Genomic DNA, 12,107 nt, shown 5'->3' on the forward strand with positions numbered 1-12,107 from the left:
ATATTCTGCTATTTAATGCATGAGCTTTAATTTTGTTGATAGCAGAAATTGCAAGAGTCATGCTTGAGAAAAGTCGGCGGCTGAGGTTCTTGGCCGTGAGATGTTGAGGATGAATTACACAATGGATTGCAAACATTTTTTCACAAATGCCCCTAAACTAGCATGGTGATCTGTCATATATGGTGCTCCATCAGTTTGACAAGAAATCATGTTCCTAATCAGATTACTTTTATCCTTAATATATATTTTTAACTTGTTGTAGATGGATTTTCCATTGACACTTGTTTTTAACTATTTTACAAAAGAGAATCTCTTCATAAACGTTTCTATTTTTGATAAACCCTACATATGTCATTAGCAAAGCCTCATTGTCTCGCACAGTGGATTCATCCAGTTGTATTCCAAATTCTGTTTTTTGAAGCTATGTGCACAGTCCTTGGCAAATGACTGGAGTGTGCAACACTTTTCAAATGCTTCTTTCATCTTCTGGAACTGAGAAATACCATAAGTTGCCTTCCCAGGGGGTCTTTTACGGAAGTGTTCCTGTATTCTTGATGGTTTCATGGCTTCATTAGACAGTACAGTATTACAGATAAGACACATGGGGTGTCACTGATCTGACGGGAATGGAATAAAACCATACTCCAGGTATCTAACATTTTATTGATGCACTTTCTGTAGTTTCTGTTTCTTAGCAGGATTAGAATTCAAGGCATCACCGCCTTCCGGTTCATAGAGATCTTGCCGTATGCATTTCTCCATCATTGATGTGGCTAAGTTAAAATAAAAAATTAACACAAACTGGGAATGCTTATTGGATGTTGATGAAGGCAGCGAGTTGGCAGGGATGGAAAGCTGGTAGCAGCAGGCAAAGGAACGGCAAGGCGAAGATGAAGATGATCACAACAGTAAAAATTATGTTGACAAGGACTCAGATTGGAATCTGAGTGTCAACCGGGATAGAGCTGGTGTTCGGCAAGCTGCTTTTATAAAGTTAGCACAATTGACCAATCACGTAAGGTCTCATAATCCCCAAAGATGGTTCTTGGCCGAAGTCGCTTTGAACACCTCAAGAGGAATCCTCAGGGTCAGCAAGTTCACTGATTGGTTCTATTTCACCGTTTGGTTCTGGCCGGTGATGTATTGCTGTGCAACCTGTTTTCCATAGATTGAAAAGAAAGTTGAGAGGGTGTACTTGACTTACCAACTGTTAAATTGCATAAACTCATTCCATGCCACGAGTTAAGAGGAACGGTTGGGCACCCTGGCTGCTAATTTATGCATCCCCAATAATGTCTGTTTGGTTGGTAAGGTCGGTTGAGATTGCCGAGTTTCAGACACATTGTGATGACAAGTGCTCACCACCTGCAGAGCTGTGGTTCTCTCTGTGTTCCTGTGCCTCATCCTTTTTGTTTTGGAAGTGCCTGCTCTACTAACAGTCGATCAGATCTCGTGCCTCAAGTTAGGATGCCGCTTACCGCCTCCCCACCAAGAATCTTGAACACCCCCTCCCCCCCACCAATGACCTCTATTACCCCTAACGCCCCCTTAAGATACGTAACTGCCCCCGTTGGGAATCACTGCTCTAAAACCCTCCTGTAGAAGAATGGGGGGTGGCGGAATCTGAATGAAACCCTACTGAATATTGAAAGGCCTAGACAGAGCGGATGTGGAGAAGATGTTTGCTGCAGTGGGTGAGTCTAGGACCAGTGGGCACAGCCTCTGAATTGAAGGATATCACTTTAGAACAGAGATGAGGAGGAATGTCTTTAGTCAGAGGGTGGTGAGTCTGTGGAATTCATTGCCATAGACCCCCGTCAAGGCCAAGTCATTGGGTATATTTCAATTAGAGGTTGATAGGTTCTTGATATGTAAGGGAGGGATTAAGTGTTATGGGGAGAGGGCAGGACAATGAGGTTGAGGGGAATAATAAATCAGCCATAATGGAATAGCAGAGCAGACTTAGTGGGCGTAATGGCCTAATTCTGCTCTGATGTCTTATGGTCTTATGGTCTTATCCATGCACCTGTCCAAGTGTGTTCTAAAAGTTGCCAATGTACCTGCCTCAACCATTCCCCCTGGCAGCTAGTTCCACATACTGACCACCTTCTGGGTGAAAGTGTTGCCCCTCCCTCAGTTTACTACTCAATCTTTCCCTCTCACTCTAAACCTATGCCCTTTAGTTCTTGATTCACTAATTCTGGGAAACACCCGCTATATTCATTTGTTCATTATGTACTGTGTCATATGATGTAAGCAATCATGGTCTTCACGACCATGATTGTTCCAGGCAAACTTTTCTACAGAAGTGGTTTGCCATTGCCTTCTTCTGGACAGTGTCTTTACAAGACAGGTGACCCCAGCCATTATCAATACCCTTCAGAGATTCTCTGCCTGACGTCAGTGGTCGCATAACCAGGACTTGTGATATGTACCAGCTAGCTGCTCATAAAACCATCCACCACGTGCTCTCATGGTTTCACGTGACCCTGATCAGGGGCCTAAGCAAGTGCCACATCTTGCCCAACGGTGACCTGCGGGCTAGCGGAGGGAAGGAGCACCTTACACCTCCTTTGGCAGAGACATATTTCCACCCCGCCACCCAACCCTGTCAATAGCCCTCATAACTTTTCTTACGCAGCTTGCCGGAAAGTCTGTTGAATTAATATCCCACTCTCTTTGATGTACCCCCATATGCAGACCAGTCCATGGTAACAAATGGGTTCCAGTTTCACAGAGGTCCATTAGTTGATTTTGACTATTAAGTCGAAAAATGCACAAAATTACTCAGTATGCTATCCGTTCTGCCAGAGCATTGTAATTGGAAATGTATAAGACTGATAAGAAAAAACAACTAGCAAGAGTGGAGAGAGTGTAGAAAGCAGTTCAGCTGTCCATAGGGAAAAAAACATATTTATGTTCGTCTGACATTTGAATGTAATAATTGTGTTGAGGGGTGGAATGCTTCTCTAACAAAGGAGGTGTAAGGTGCTCCTTCTCTCCGTGAGCCTGCAGCTCACCCTTGGGCAAAGTGTAGCACCTGCTTGGCCCCTCCCGATCAGGGTCACGTGAAGCCATGAGAGCAGGTGGTGGATGGTCGTGTGAGCAGCTGGTGCGTATGACAAGTCCTGATTATGCAGCCACTGATGCCAGACAATCTCTGAAGGGTATTGATAATGTGGGTGTGATTGGGTGGCCAGGGCTTGTTGGGCCGGAAGGATCTGTTGCCATGCTGTATCTCTGAATAGACAAATAAACTGTCTGATGCTTCCAGGGCACCACTTAATACTGAACCCACTTTAATACACTTAAAGCAGGGTCTTGACCTGAAATGTCAACTATCCTGAGGTAATGTTGCAGCTCTATAAAACCCTGGTTAGACCACTCTTGGAATATTATGTACAGTTCTGGTTGCCTCACTACAGGAAGGATGTGGGAGCTTTAGAGAAGGTGTGGAGGATGCTACCAGGATTAGAGAGAATTTCTTTTGAGGATAGGTTGAGTGAGATAGGGCTTTTCTCTTTGGACTGAAGGAGGATGAGAGATAACTTGAAAGAGGTGTACAAGATGATAAGAGGCATAGATAGAGTGGATAGCCAGAGACTTTTCCCCAGGCTAACATGTGGGGAACTAATTTTAAGGTGAGTGGAAGAAAGTATAGGGAAGATGTTAGAGTTGGGTTTTTCTTTACACGGGGAGTGGTGGGTGCATGCACCACTGATGAGAGTGGTCGCATAACCAGGACTTGTGACATGCACCAGCCACTCTCACGACCATCCACCACCTGTTGCCATGGCTTCACGTGGCACTGACTGGGGGGAGTGGAGCTAAACAGCTGCTACACCTTGCCTAAGGGTGACCTGCAGGTTAGCGAATGGAACCTCCTTTAGTAAAGACATATCTCCACCCCGCCTCCCAGAATGAAACAATACTCAACTTAATATGGCTTCTTCTTAGTTTCAGGGCATATAATTGTGAAGAACATAAGAACAACATAATTGCCCTGCCACTCAATATGAACTGTGTAGTGGAAAGTATATTGTCTGGCTGCATCACAGCCTGGTATGGAAACACCAATGCTCTTGAATGGAAAATACTACAAAAAGTAGTGGATATGACCCAGTCCATCACAGGTAAAGCCCTCCCAACCACTGAGCACATCTACATCAAATGCTGTCGCAGGAAAGCAGCATCCATCAACAGGGACCCCGACCACCCAGGATATGCTGTCTTCTTGCTGCTGCCATCAGGAAGAAGGTACAAGAGCTTCAGGACTCACACCACCAGGTTCAGGAACATTTACTGCACCTCAACCATCAGGCTCTTGAACCAAAGGGGATAACTTCACTCAACTTCACTTGTCTCATCATTGAAATGTTCCTACAAGCAATGAGTTCATTTTCAAAGACTTTTCATCGCTTGTTCTTGATATTTAATTGTATTACTGTTTCTTCCTTTTGTATTTGTTGTCCTCTGCACTTTGGTTGAATGCCCTAGTTGGACGGTCTTTCATTGATTCTGTGCCCGTTATTACTCTATAGATTTATTGAGTATGCCCACAAGAAAATGAATGTCAAGGTTGTACATGGTGACATATACGTTCTTTGATTACAAAGTTTACTTTGAACTTTGAACTTTGTGATAAAGACACCCCAGAACTTTCTAAGACTTGATATGTTCAACTTCTAGTTCAATTTCTTCTCTGTAAAACAACCCTCTCCTTGTTACATGCTTATCTGATCTGTGCACTGAAGGGTGTTGCCATCATAATAAAAAACGTTAAGAACAGTCAGGGGATCTTTTTATCTCACTCTGGCATAAACAAACTGTTGCCTGGTTACAGAAAACAAAAGGATAAGACCTCAGTGTGTAAGGAAGCGAGCCACAGGCAAGCAGACAACTGATTGATACGTCACTGTGCTTTCAGAACACTCTTTAGAGGCACTGTTAAAGTGCAGTAAATTTTGTCTTAAATTATTGTAAAATACTTTTCAAGAGTGGAAAATCAAATATGCTGGAAATCTGAAATAAAAACAGAAAGTACTGGAAACACAAGCATGACGCTGGAAATCTAAAGCAACACACACAAAATGCTGGAGAAACTCAGCAGGTCAAACAGCATCTATGGAAAAGAGTAAACAGTCGACATTTTTGGGCTGAGACCCGCCTTCAGGACTTACATACTGAAAAAACTCAGCAGGGGTGAGGGCTGTCAGAAATGAAATAATACCTCTACTTCTCCTTCTGTTGATGCTGCCTGAACTATGCAGTGTTTGCAGTATTTACTTGTTTTACTTCTATTTACTGTTTGCTATGTTGCTATTAGAAAATATGTGGTTGTCTCAACCACGGATTCAGCAGTGCAGTAGATACGGCAATTGAGCTTGTTGTCAGCTAATTATTATTTCATTGTGTTAGTATTTAACTCCATTCATTCCATCGTAGTACTTGTCGAGACTTGAACACAGCAATGCTTCGCTGTCTGCTTGCATTATGCCTTGCCTGAGAAATTGGACTGTCGAGTCAACTGACTCTGAAGACTAGCAGTATTCGTTTTATATTTAGTTGCTCTTTTCAGCTGCAGTGTAGGCTTCGTTTTCCATTTGAGAGTTTTAGTTAATGGCCCTGTTGGCCTAGTACTTATTGTTTTATTTTCCCTGTAACACTGTTTGCATTGAAGTCTGTGAATTATCGACCCACGTCAGTGTCTCTCACTCTGCTCTTGGGCCATGTCCGACCCTGGTGACAGTGGTACTGCTGTATATAATGGTGGTTTAATCAGAATCATGATCATTATCATTGACATATATCATCTATAGTCGTTCCTTGAAACAAGCCAAAACCTCTGAAACACTGGGTACGGGAATTGACATGTATGATGCACTTCCAAATAACTGAAGTCCAAGTCAAAAAAGGTATGTTCGATCTTTTATAATGAAACCAACGAAGATGAACGATATTAAAAATTAACAAAACTAAATTAGCAATATAGTGGAGTAAAAGTAATTAGCGTCAAATTCACATAATTAAATGGCCAACTAAATAAATCATCCCAGCTCTCTTCCTCTCCACCAAACTAAAACTAACTGTCTAGGACATAGCCCTCCACTACCTGTAAGAAGTTTATATGTTCTCCCCAAGACCGCGTGGGTTTCCTCAGGGTGCTCCGGTTTCCTCCTACAGTGCAAAGACGGATTAATTGGTCATTGTAAATTGTGCCATAATTAGGATAGGGTTAAATCAGGGGATTGCTGGGCAGCACCAGCTCAAAGGGCCAGAAAGGCCTATTCTGCACTGTATCTCAATAAATAAATAGAGTGTGACTACTTAACTGTATTATTCGCTTCTGCCATGACCCGACCCATGTGACAAATTACCGTGACCCATAATAAACGCGCAACTCGAAATACAATACAGACGGACAGAAAGTAGATACATAGCTCCTACCTCATGAAATTTATTGTTTTGCAACAACAGTACATTGCAATACATAGAGATTACTAAAAAATATTAATGAAAGATACAATAAGAAATATAAAAAAGTAAACCAGTGCAAAAACAGAGCAAGGTAGTGAGGTAGTGTTCACAGGTTCATGGACCGTTTGGAAATCTGATGGCAGAGGGGAAAAGGCTGTTCCTATGTCATTGATTGTAAGTTTTCAGGCTCCTGTATCTCTTCCTGATGGTAGTAATGAGAAGGAGGCATGTCCTGGGTGATGAAGGTCCTTATCTAGGAAAGGATGTGCGTGCCTTGGAGAGGCTCCAAAGAAGGATCAAGAGAATGATCCCATGAATGAAAGGGTTAACGTATGATGAGCATTTGATCGCTCTGGGCCTGTGCTCGCTGAAGTTTAGAAGAATGAGGGGGATCTTATTGAAACCTATTGAATATCGAAAGGCTTAGATAGAGGAGATGTGGAGAGCATGTATCCTATAGTGGGCTAGTCTAGGACCAGAGGTCACAGAACAGAAGGATGTCCCTTTAGAACATAGTGAAAGATTTTCTTTAGCCAGAGGGTGGCGAATCTGCGAAATTTATTGCCATAGATAGCCATGGAGGCCAATAGTTGGTTATATTTAAAGTGGAGGTTGATAGGTTCTTGATTAGTATGAGCACCAAAGGTTATGGGGAGAAGGCAGAACGGAGTAATATAAAAACTTCATTTGCCCCATCACTAAACTGTTCCCACAGCCTATGGACTCAATTTCAAGGACTTTTCATCTCATGTTCTCGATATTTATTGTTTATTTTTATTATTACTATTGCTATTATTTCTTTTTTATCTTTCCTTCTTATTTGCACTGTTTGTTGCTTTTTTGCACATTGATTTTTGTCCAACCTGTCTTCCATTGATTCTATTGTGTTTCTTGTATTTATTGTGATTGCCCGCAAGAAAATGAATTGCAGGGTTGAATATAGTGACATATATGGATTTTAATAATAAACTTTCTTTGGACTTGATGGACCAGATGGCCTATTTCTGCTCATATGTCTCATGGTCTTATGCTCCTATGAAGAAGTTTCCCCTCAAATTTCCCTTAAATATTTCACCTATCACCCTAAGCCTATGTCCTTTAATAATTGTCTCAGCCAAACAGAAGGGAAGAAGCCCGCGTGTATTCATCCCATCTACACCCCTCATAATTCTATATACCTCTCTATGAACTCCCCTCATTCTCCTATCAAGAGTCCTGACCTATTCAACCTCTCCCGATAACTCAGGTCCTCAAGTCCTAGCAATATTCTTGTAAATTTCCTCTGCACTCTTTTAAACTTGATGATATCTTTCCTGTAGGCAGGTGACCAGATTCTATCATCTGCTGCCCTTTGTTGCTTCCACCCATCACCTCCCAGTTTCTGTCACTATTTCCACTCTCTCCTCCTTCGCCTGCCTATAACCCCCAGCCCCACCACCTGGATTAACCTATTATCCGTCAGCACTTCTCCACATCTTCCCTGCCACCTCTTTATACTGGCCATCTCCCCTCTTGCCTTCAGTCCAGATGAAGGGACTCGACCTGAAACATCGACCATCCACCCATTTCCCTCTATAGATGCTGCCAGAGTCACTCAGATCGTCCATTTGTTTTTTATTGCTCCAGATTCCGGTATCTGCCATCTCTTATATCTTCAGCTATAGACTCAAAGAAAAGTGCAGTACAGAAACAGGCCCTTCAGCCCATCTAGTCAGTGCTGAACTATTTAAACTAGCAAGTCCAATCAACCTGCACCAGGACCATAGCCCTACCATCCATGTACCTATCCAAACTCTCTAAAACATTGAAATCGAACTCACATGCACCACTTGCGCTGGCAGCTCGTTCAATGTTGACACAATCCTCTGAGCGAAGAAGTTTCCACTCATGTTCCCCTTAAAATTTTCACCTTTCACCCTTAATCCATGACCTCTAGTTGTCGTCCCATCCAACTTCAGTGGAAAAAGCCTGTTTGCATTTACTCTATCTATACCCCTCATAATTTTGTATACCTCTATCAAATCTCCCCTTAATCTGTTGTGAGCAGGACAACGTTGAACTACACAGAACCCTTGGTGCCTGGTGAATCGATAATCACATTCTAAAGAGCCATGTTTCCAGTTTTACCAGGAATGTTGATCAGATTATATTTTTTCCTCTATTTTTCACATTGCTGTTTTTCCAATGCTATTTTCACAGTTCTCTCTCTCAACAGGCTCCAACTCTGAAACATGCCTCTTATTTCTTCCTTCATCACTGGATAAAAAAAAGATCTAAAAGGATTTGAACGAAACGCAAGCAAATAGGACGAGCTTAAACTGGCATCTTGTTTTTCATGGACTGGATGGGCCGAATGGTCTGTTTCCTTGCTGTATTCCTTTAGAGCTTCACTGATAACCATGGCATAGTTCCTTACCTTTCTCCAACTATGTATTTTATTTTCACTTCTTTACAGGTACAGCACAGTAACAGGTTCTTCCAGCCCAACAAACCCACGCCCCAGTGCGAACAATTAACCTGCTAACCTGTATGCCTTTGGAAAGAGGGAGAAAGCCCATCCAGTCATGGTGAGAACATCCAAATCCCTTACAGATAGTGGCGGGAATTGAACCCGGGTCACTGGCACTGTAACTGCTCTGCTGCCATGCAGAATAGCTTCCTGAAAGCTCAATGGTCCTTCAATGTAATGGCTCCTTCAAAAGATGGCGTCACGACAGTATAGCACCCCTCTGAAGCCTAGGTTATGTGAACAGGTCCTTGGAGTGGATTTGAATTCATATCCCCCCTATAGTAGTAGAGAGCCGTCAATCCCGGGGGATCATGGATTTGCACCTCTGGAGGACTGCTTCCTCTCCAGGGTGCAAGCTTGGGTGGGAAGATTTGAAGAGCCGGCTGTTGCCCATGCAGCGGGTTCCCCCTCTCCACATCACTGATGTAGTCCAAGAGAAGGACAAGCACCGATATAGCTCGGCACCAGTGTCGTTGCAGAGGTTGCCAGAAGTTGCAAACAACATCAAACTGCCTTAGGGACCCTGGCTCCAGATTTCTTCCTCAGGGTTTACTCCCAAAGCCTTTCCCATGGGTGGATATGGCCGCAAGGCAGCAGAGGTTTAAAAGCTGAGTTTTCCTTCACCTAACAGGCTGCCATCCAAGGCTGACGAGCCCCACCTGCCCAAAGCAACTGGTTTTGAGGCGCCAGTGGTTCGCCTTTGCCCCTTCTCTTGTCTGTAGGAACAGTTCTTCCGGGCCTAGTAGCTAAGCCACATGTAAAGACCAAGAGTTGGACTTGGTTGTCAGAGTCGCACGCCATTTGGAGCACTTTATCGGTAGTGGGAGCTTATCCCTGCTACTACCCCCGGCTATGACAGCCTTAGGAACCATAGATGTCAAGAAATAAACCTTTAACTCAACTTCAGATTCAGATTTTTTTATCCCATGTACATTGAAACAAGGGACGTCACAGTAGTGTAGCAGAAGGCATGATGTGTTTTGCCATTTGTGCAATTTGTTCTTTAGCATGCACTGGGTGTTTGATGTTATGTATTGCACTGTACTGCTGCCGCAAAGATAACAAATTTCAGAATCAGAATCACTGGCATATGTTGTGAAATTTGCTAACTTTGGGGCAGCAGTATAATGCGATGCATGATAATAGAGGGAAAAGCACTGTGAATTACAGTAAGTGTATATATATCCATCTGATGCACCATCAATAACTCCAAAAGACTGGAAGCAGAGTAAATACCGAAAGGCTTTTATTCGCAGTAAAATGTGACCTCCAGCATGCTGAGTATCTGCCCCTGGACTGAGAGGAGGAGCAATGGCGCAATCACCTTTATTCAGGGATCTGTGGGAGGAGCCACAGGAGCAGTCAGCAGAGGGGCGTGTCCAGACAGGTAACCCAGTTACAACATATATATATGGTTTACCACACAATCAAATAGTTAAATTAAGTAAGTAGTGCAAAACAGAAATAAAAAAGTAGCGAGGTGGTGTTCATGGTTTCTATGTCCTCTTAGAAATCCAATGGCGGATGGGAGGAAGCGATTCCAGAATCGCTGAGTGTGCACCTTTAGCCATCTGTACCTCCTTCCTGATGGTAACAATGAGACGAAAGATTGTCCTGGGTGCGGGGGGTCCTTCACAGCATATGACGGTGATATTAAACCCTGATTCCGATTCTGATGTGTCCTTCAGGTTCCATGGTCTTTGTTTTGTGGGAAGATGAATCTCAGAGTTTCATTCTATATACATATCTTGATAATAAATGTACTTTGACTCTTTGGAATCTTTGAATTACAGCTCAGAGCATCGGAGCTGAGTTCAATTCCAGTGTCCTCCACAAGAAAGCAGTTACGTTCTTCCCATGTGCACGTTGGTTTCCTCCGGGTGCTCCGGTTTCCTCCCACAGTCCAAAGACGTGCCATTTAGTAGGTTAATTGGTCATTGTAAATTGTCCTGTCGTTAGGCTAGGGTTAAGTCGGAGGGTTGCTTGGCGGCACGGCTCACACTGCGTCTCTAAATAAACTAAATTGACTGAAATGTGTTATTTGTATTAACAACCTCAGGATACACTGCGGGCAGCCCAAAAGTGTTGCTGCACATTGCAATGCCAACAAAGCATGCCCGCATGGTATGCTAACGTGCCAGGAGCACAACTTTAATATTCCCTGCTGTGACTCATGGGCTGAATTATTTATCTTGATGAGACCATATAATCTGTTGTGAATGAAAAATCTCTGCCTTCCTCTTAACTATTCATTTGGTGATGGCAGAGAAAAGGAGCAATTCTATGAGAGACAGTGAATTATTTAACGCAATGTGATCGAGTATCTGTGCTCTCAGAGCTGTCTTGATGTCAGTTGATCAGTCGCTCTGTTAAATAAATGGCCTGTCTCACCAACGTCCAGGCATTTCCTGCAGACCACGGGAATTGAGATCCTGCTCGTTGAGAGGACGGTTCCTGTAATTCACAGATGAATAAGGAGCGGAGCAGTCAGCAGCCCAAGTTCGGCGAGCAAGACTTGGATGTGATCAACAACAAGATCAGAAATCTCAGCAAATGGCGAGAGATCTTCAGCCAACGAGGGTAAAGCAATTTGTTTCCTTTTCCGTCCGATTTTCTCTAACTGCTTGGAAACTTTGGCCCACTCTACATGAGACCCTTTAGACCAAGAGTTCCCAACCTGGAGTCCACAGACCCCTTGCTTAATGGTATTGGCCCATGGCATAAAGAAAGGTTGGGAACCCCTGCTTTGACTGTGGCCAGGGGAAAAGAATACAAAAGAAGGCAGGTTTCACTTTGTCATAGAGTTATAGAACAATACAGACAGAAACAGGCCCTTTGGCCCATCTAGTCTGTGCTGAAATATTAATCTGTCTCTTCCCATCGATCTGCACCAGAATCATAGCCTTCCATACTCTTCCTATCTATGTACCTGTCCAAACTTCTCTTAAACATTAAAACCAAACCTGCATCGACCAGACTCTCACCACCTCTGAATAGAGCAGATCCCCCTCATGTTCCACTGAAGCACTTCATCTTTCATCCTTAACCCATGATCTCCAATTCTAGTCTCACCCAATCCCAGTGGAAAAAGCCTGCTTACATTTACCCGATCTATACCCCT

At 43.3% G+C, this 12,107-nt stretch overlaps 1 protein-coding gene across 1 annotated transcript in view; it reads left to right on the plus strand.

Annotated features, from left to right (window-relative positions):
* The first annotated feature begins 8,716 nt into the window (after window positions 1-8,716).
* mindy4b (MINDY family member 4B) overlaps window positions 8,717-12,107 on the plus strand; it is a 91,421-nt gene continuing 88,030 nt past the window's right edge. The window contains exons 1-4 of the mRNA XM_063044814.1: window positions 8,717-8,833; window positions 8,933-9,044; window positions 10,243-10,373; window positions 11,388-11,566. Of these exons, the coding sequence (XP_062900884.1) occupies window positions 11,454-11,566 (113 nt within the window). The 5' untranslated portion in view covers window positions 8,717-8,833; window positions 8,933-9,044; window positions 10,243-10,373; window positions 11,388-11,453. The remainder of the gene's footprint in view (window positions 8,834-8,932; window positions 9,045-10,242; window positions 10,374-11,387; window positions 11,567-12,107) is intronic.

Source organism: Mobula hypostoma, chromosome 4 (genome assembly GCF_963921235.1).
Source record: "Mobula hypostoma chromosome 4, sMobHyp1.1, whole genome shotgun sequence".
NCBI classification, from domain to species: Eukaryota; Metazoa; Chordata; class Chondrichthyes; order Myliobatiformes; family Myliobatidae; genus Mobula; species Mobula hypostoma.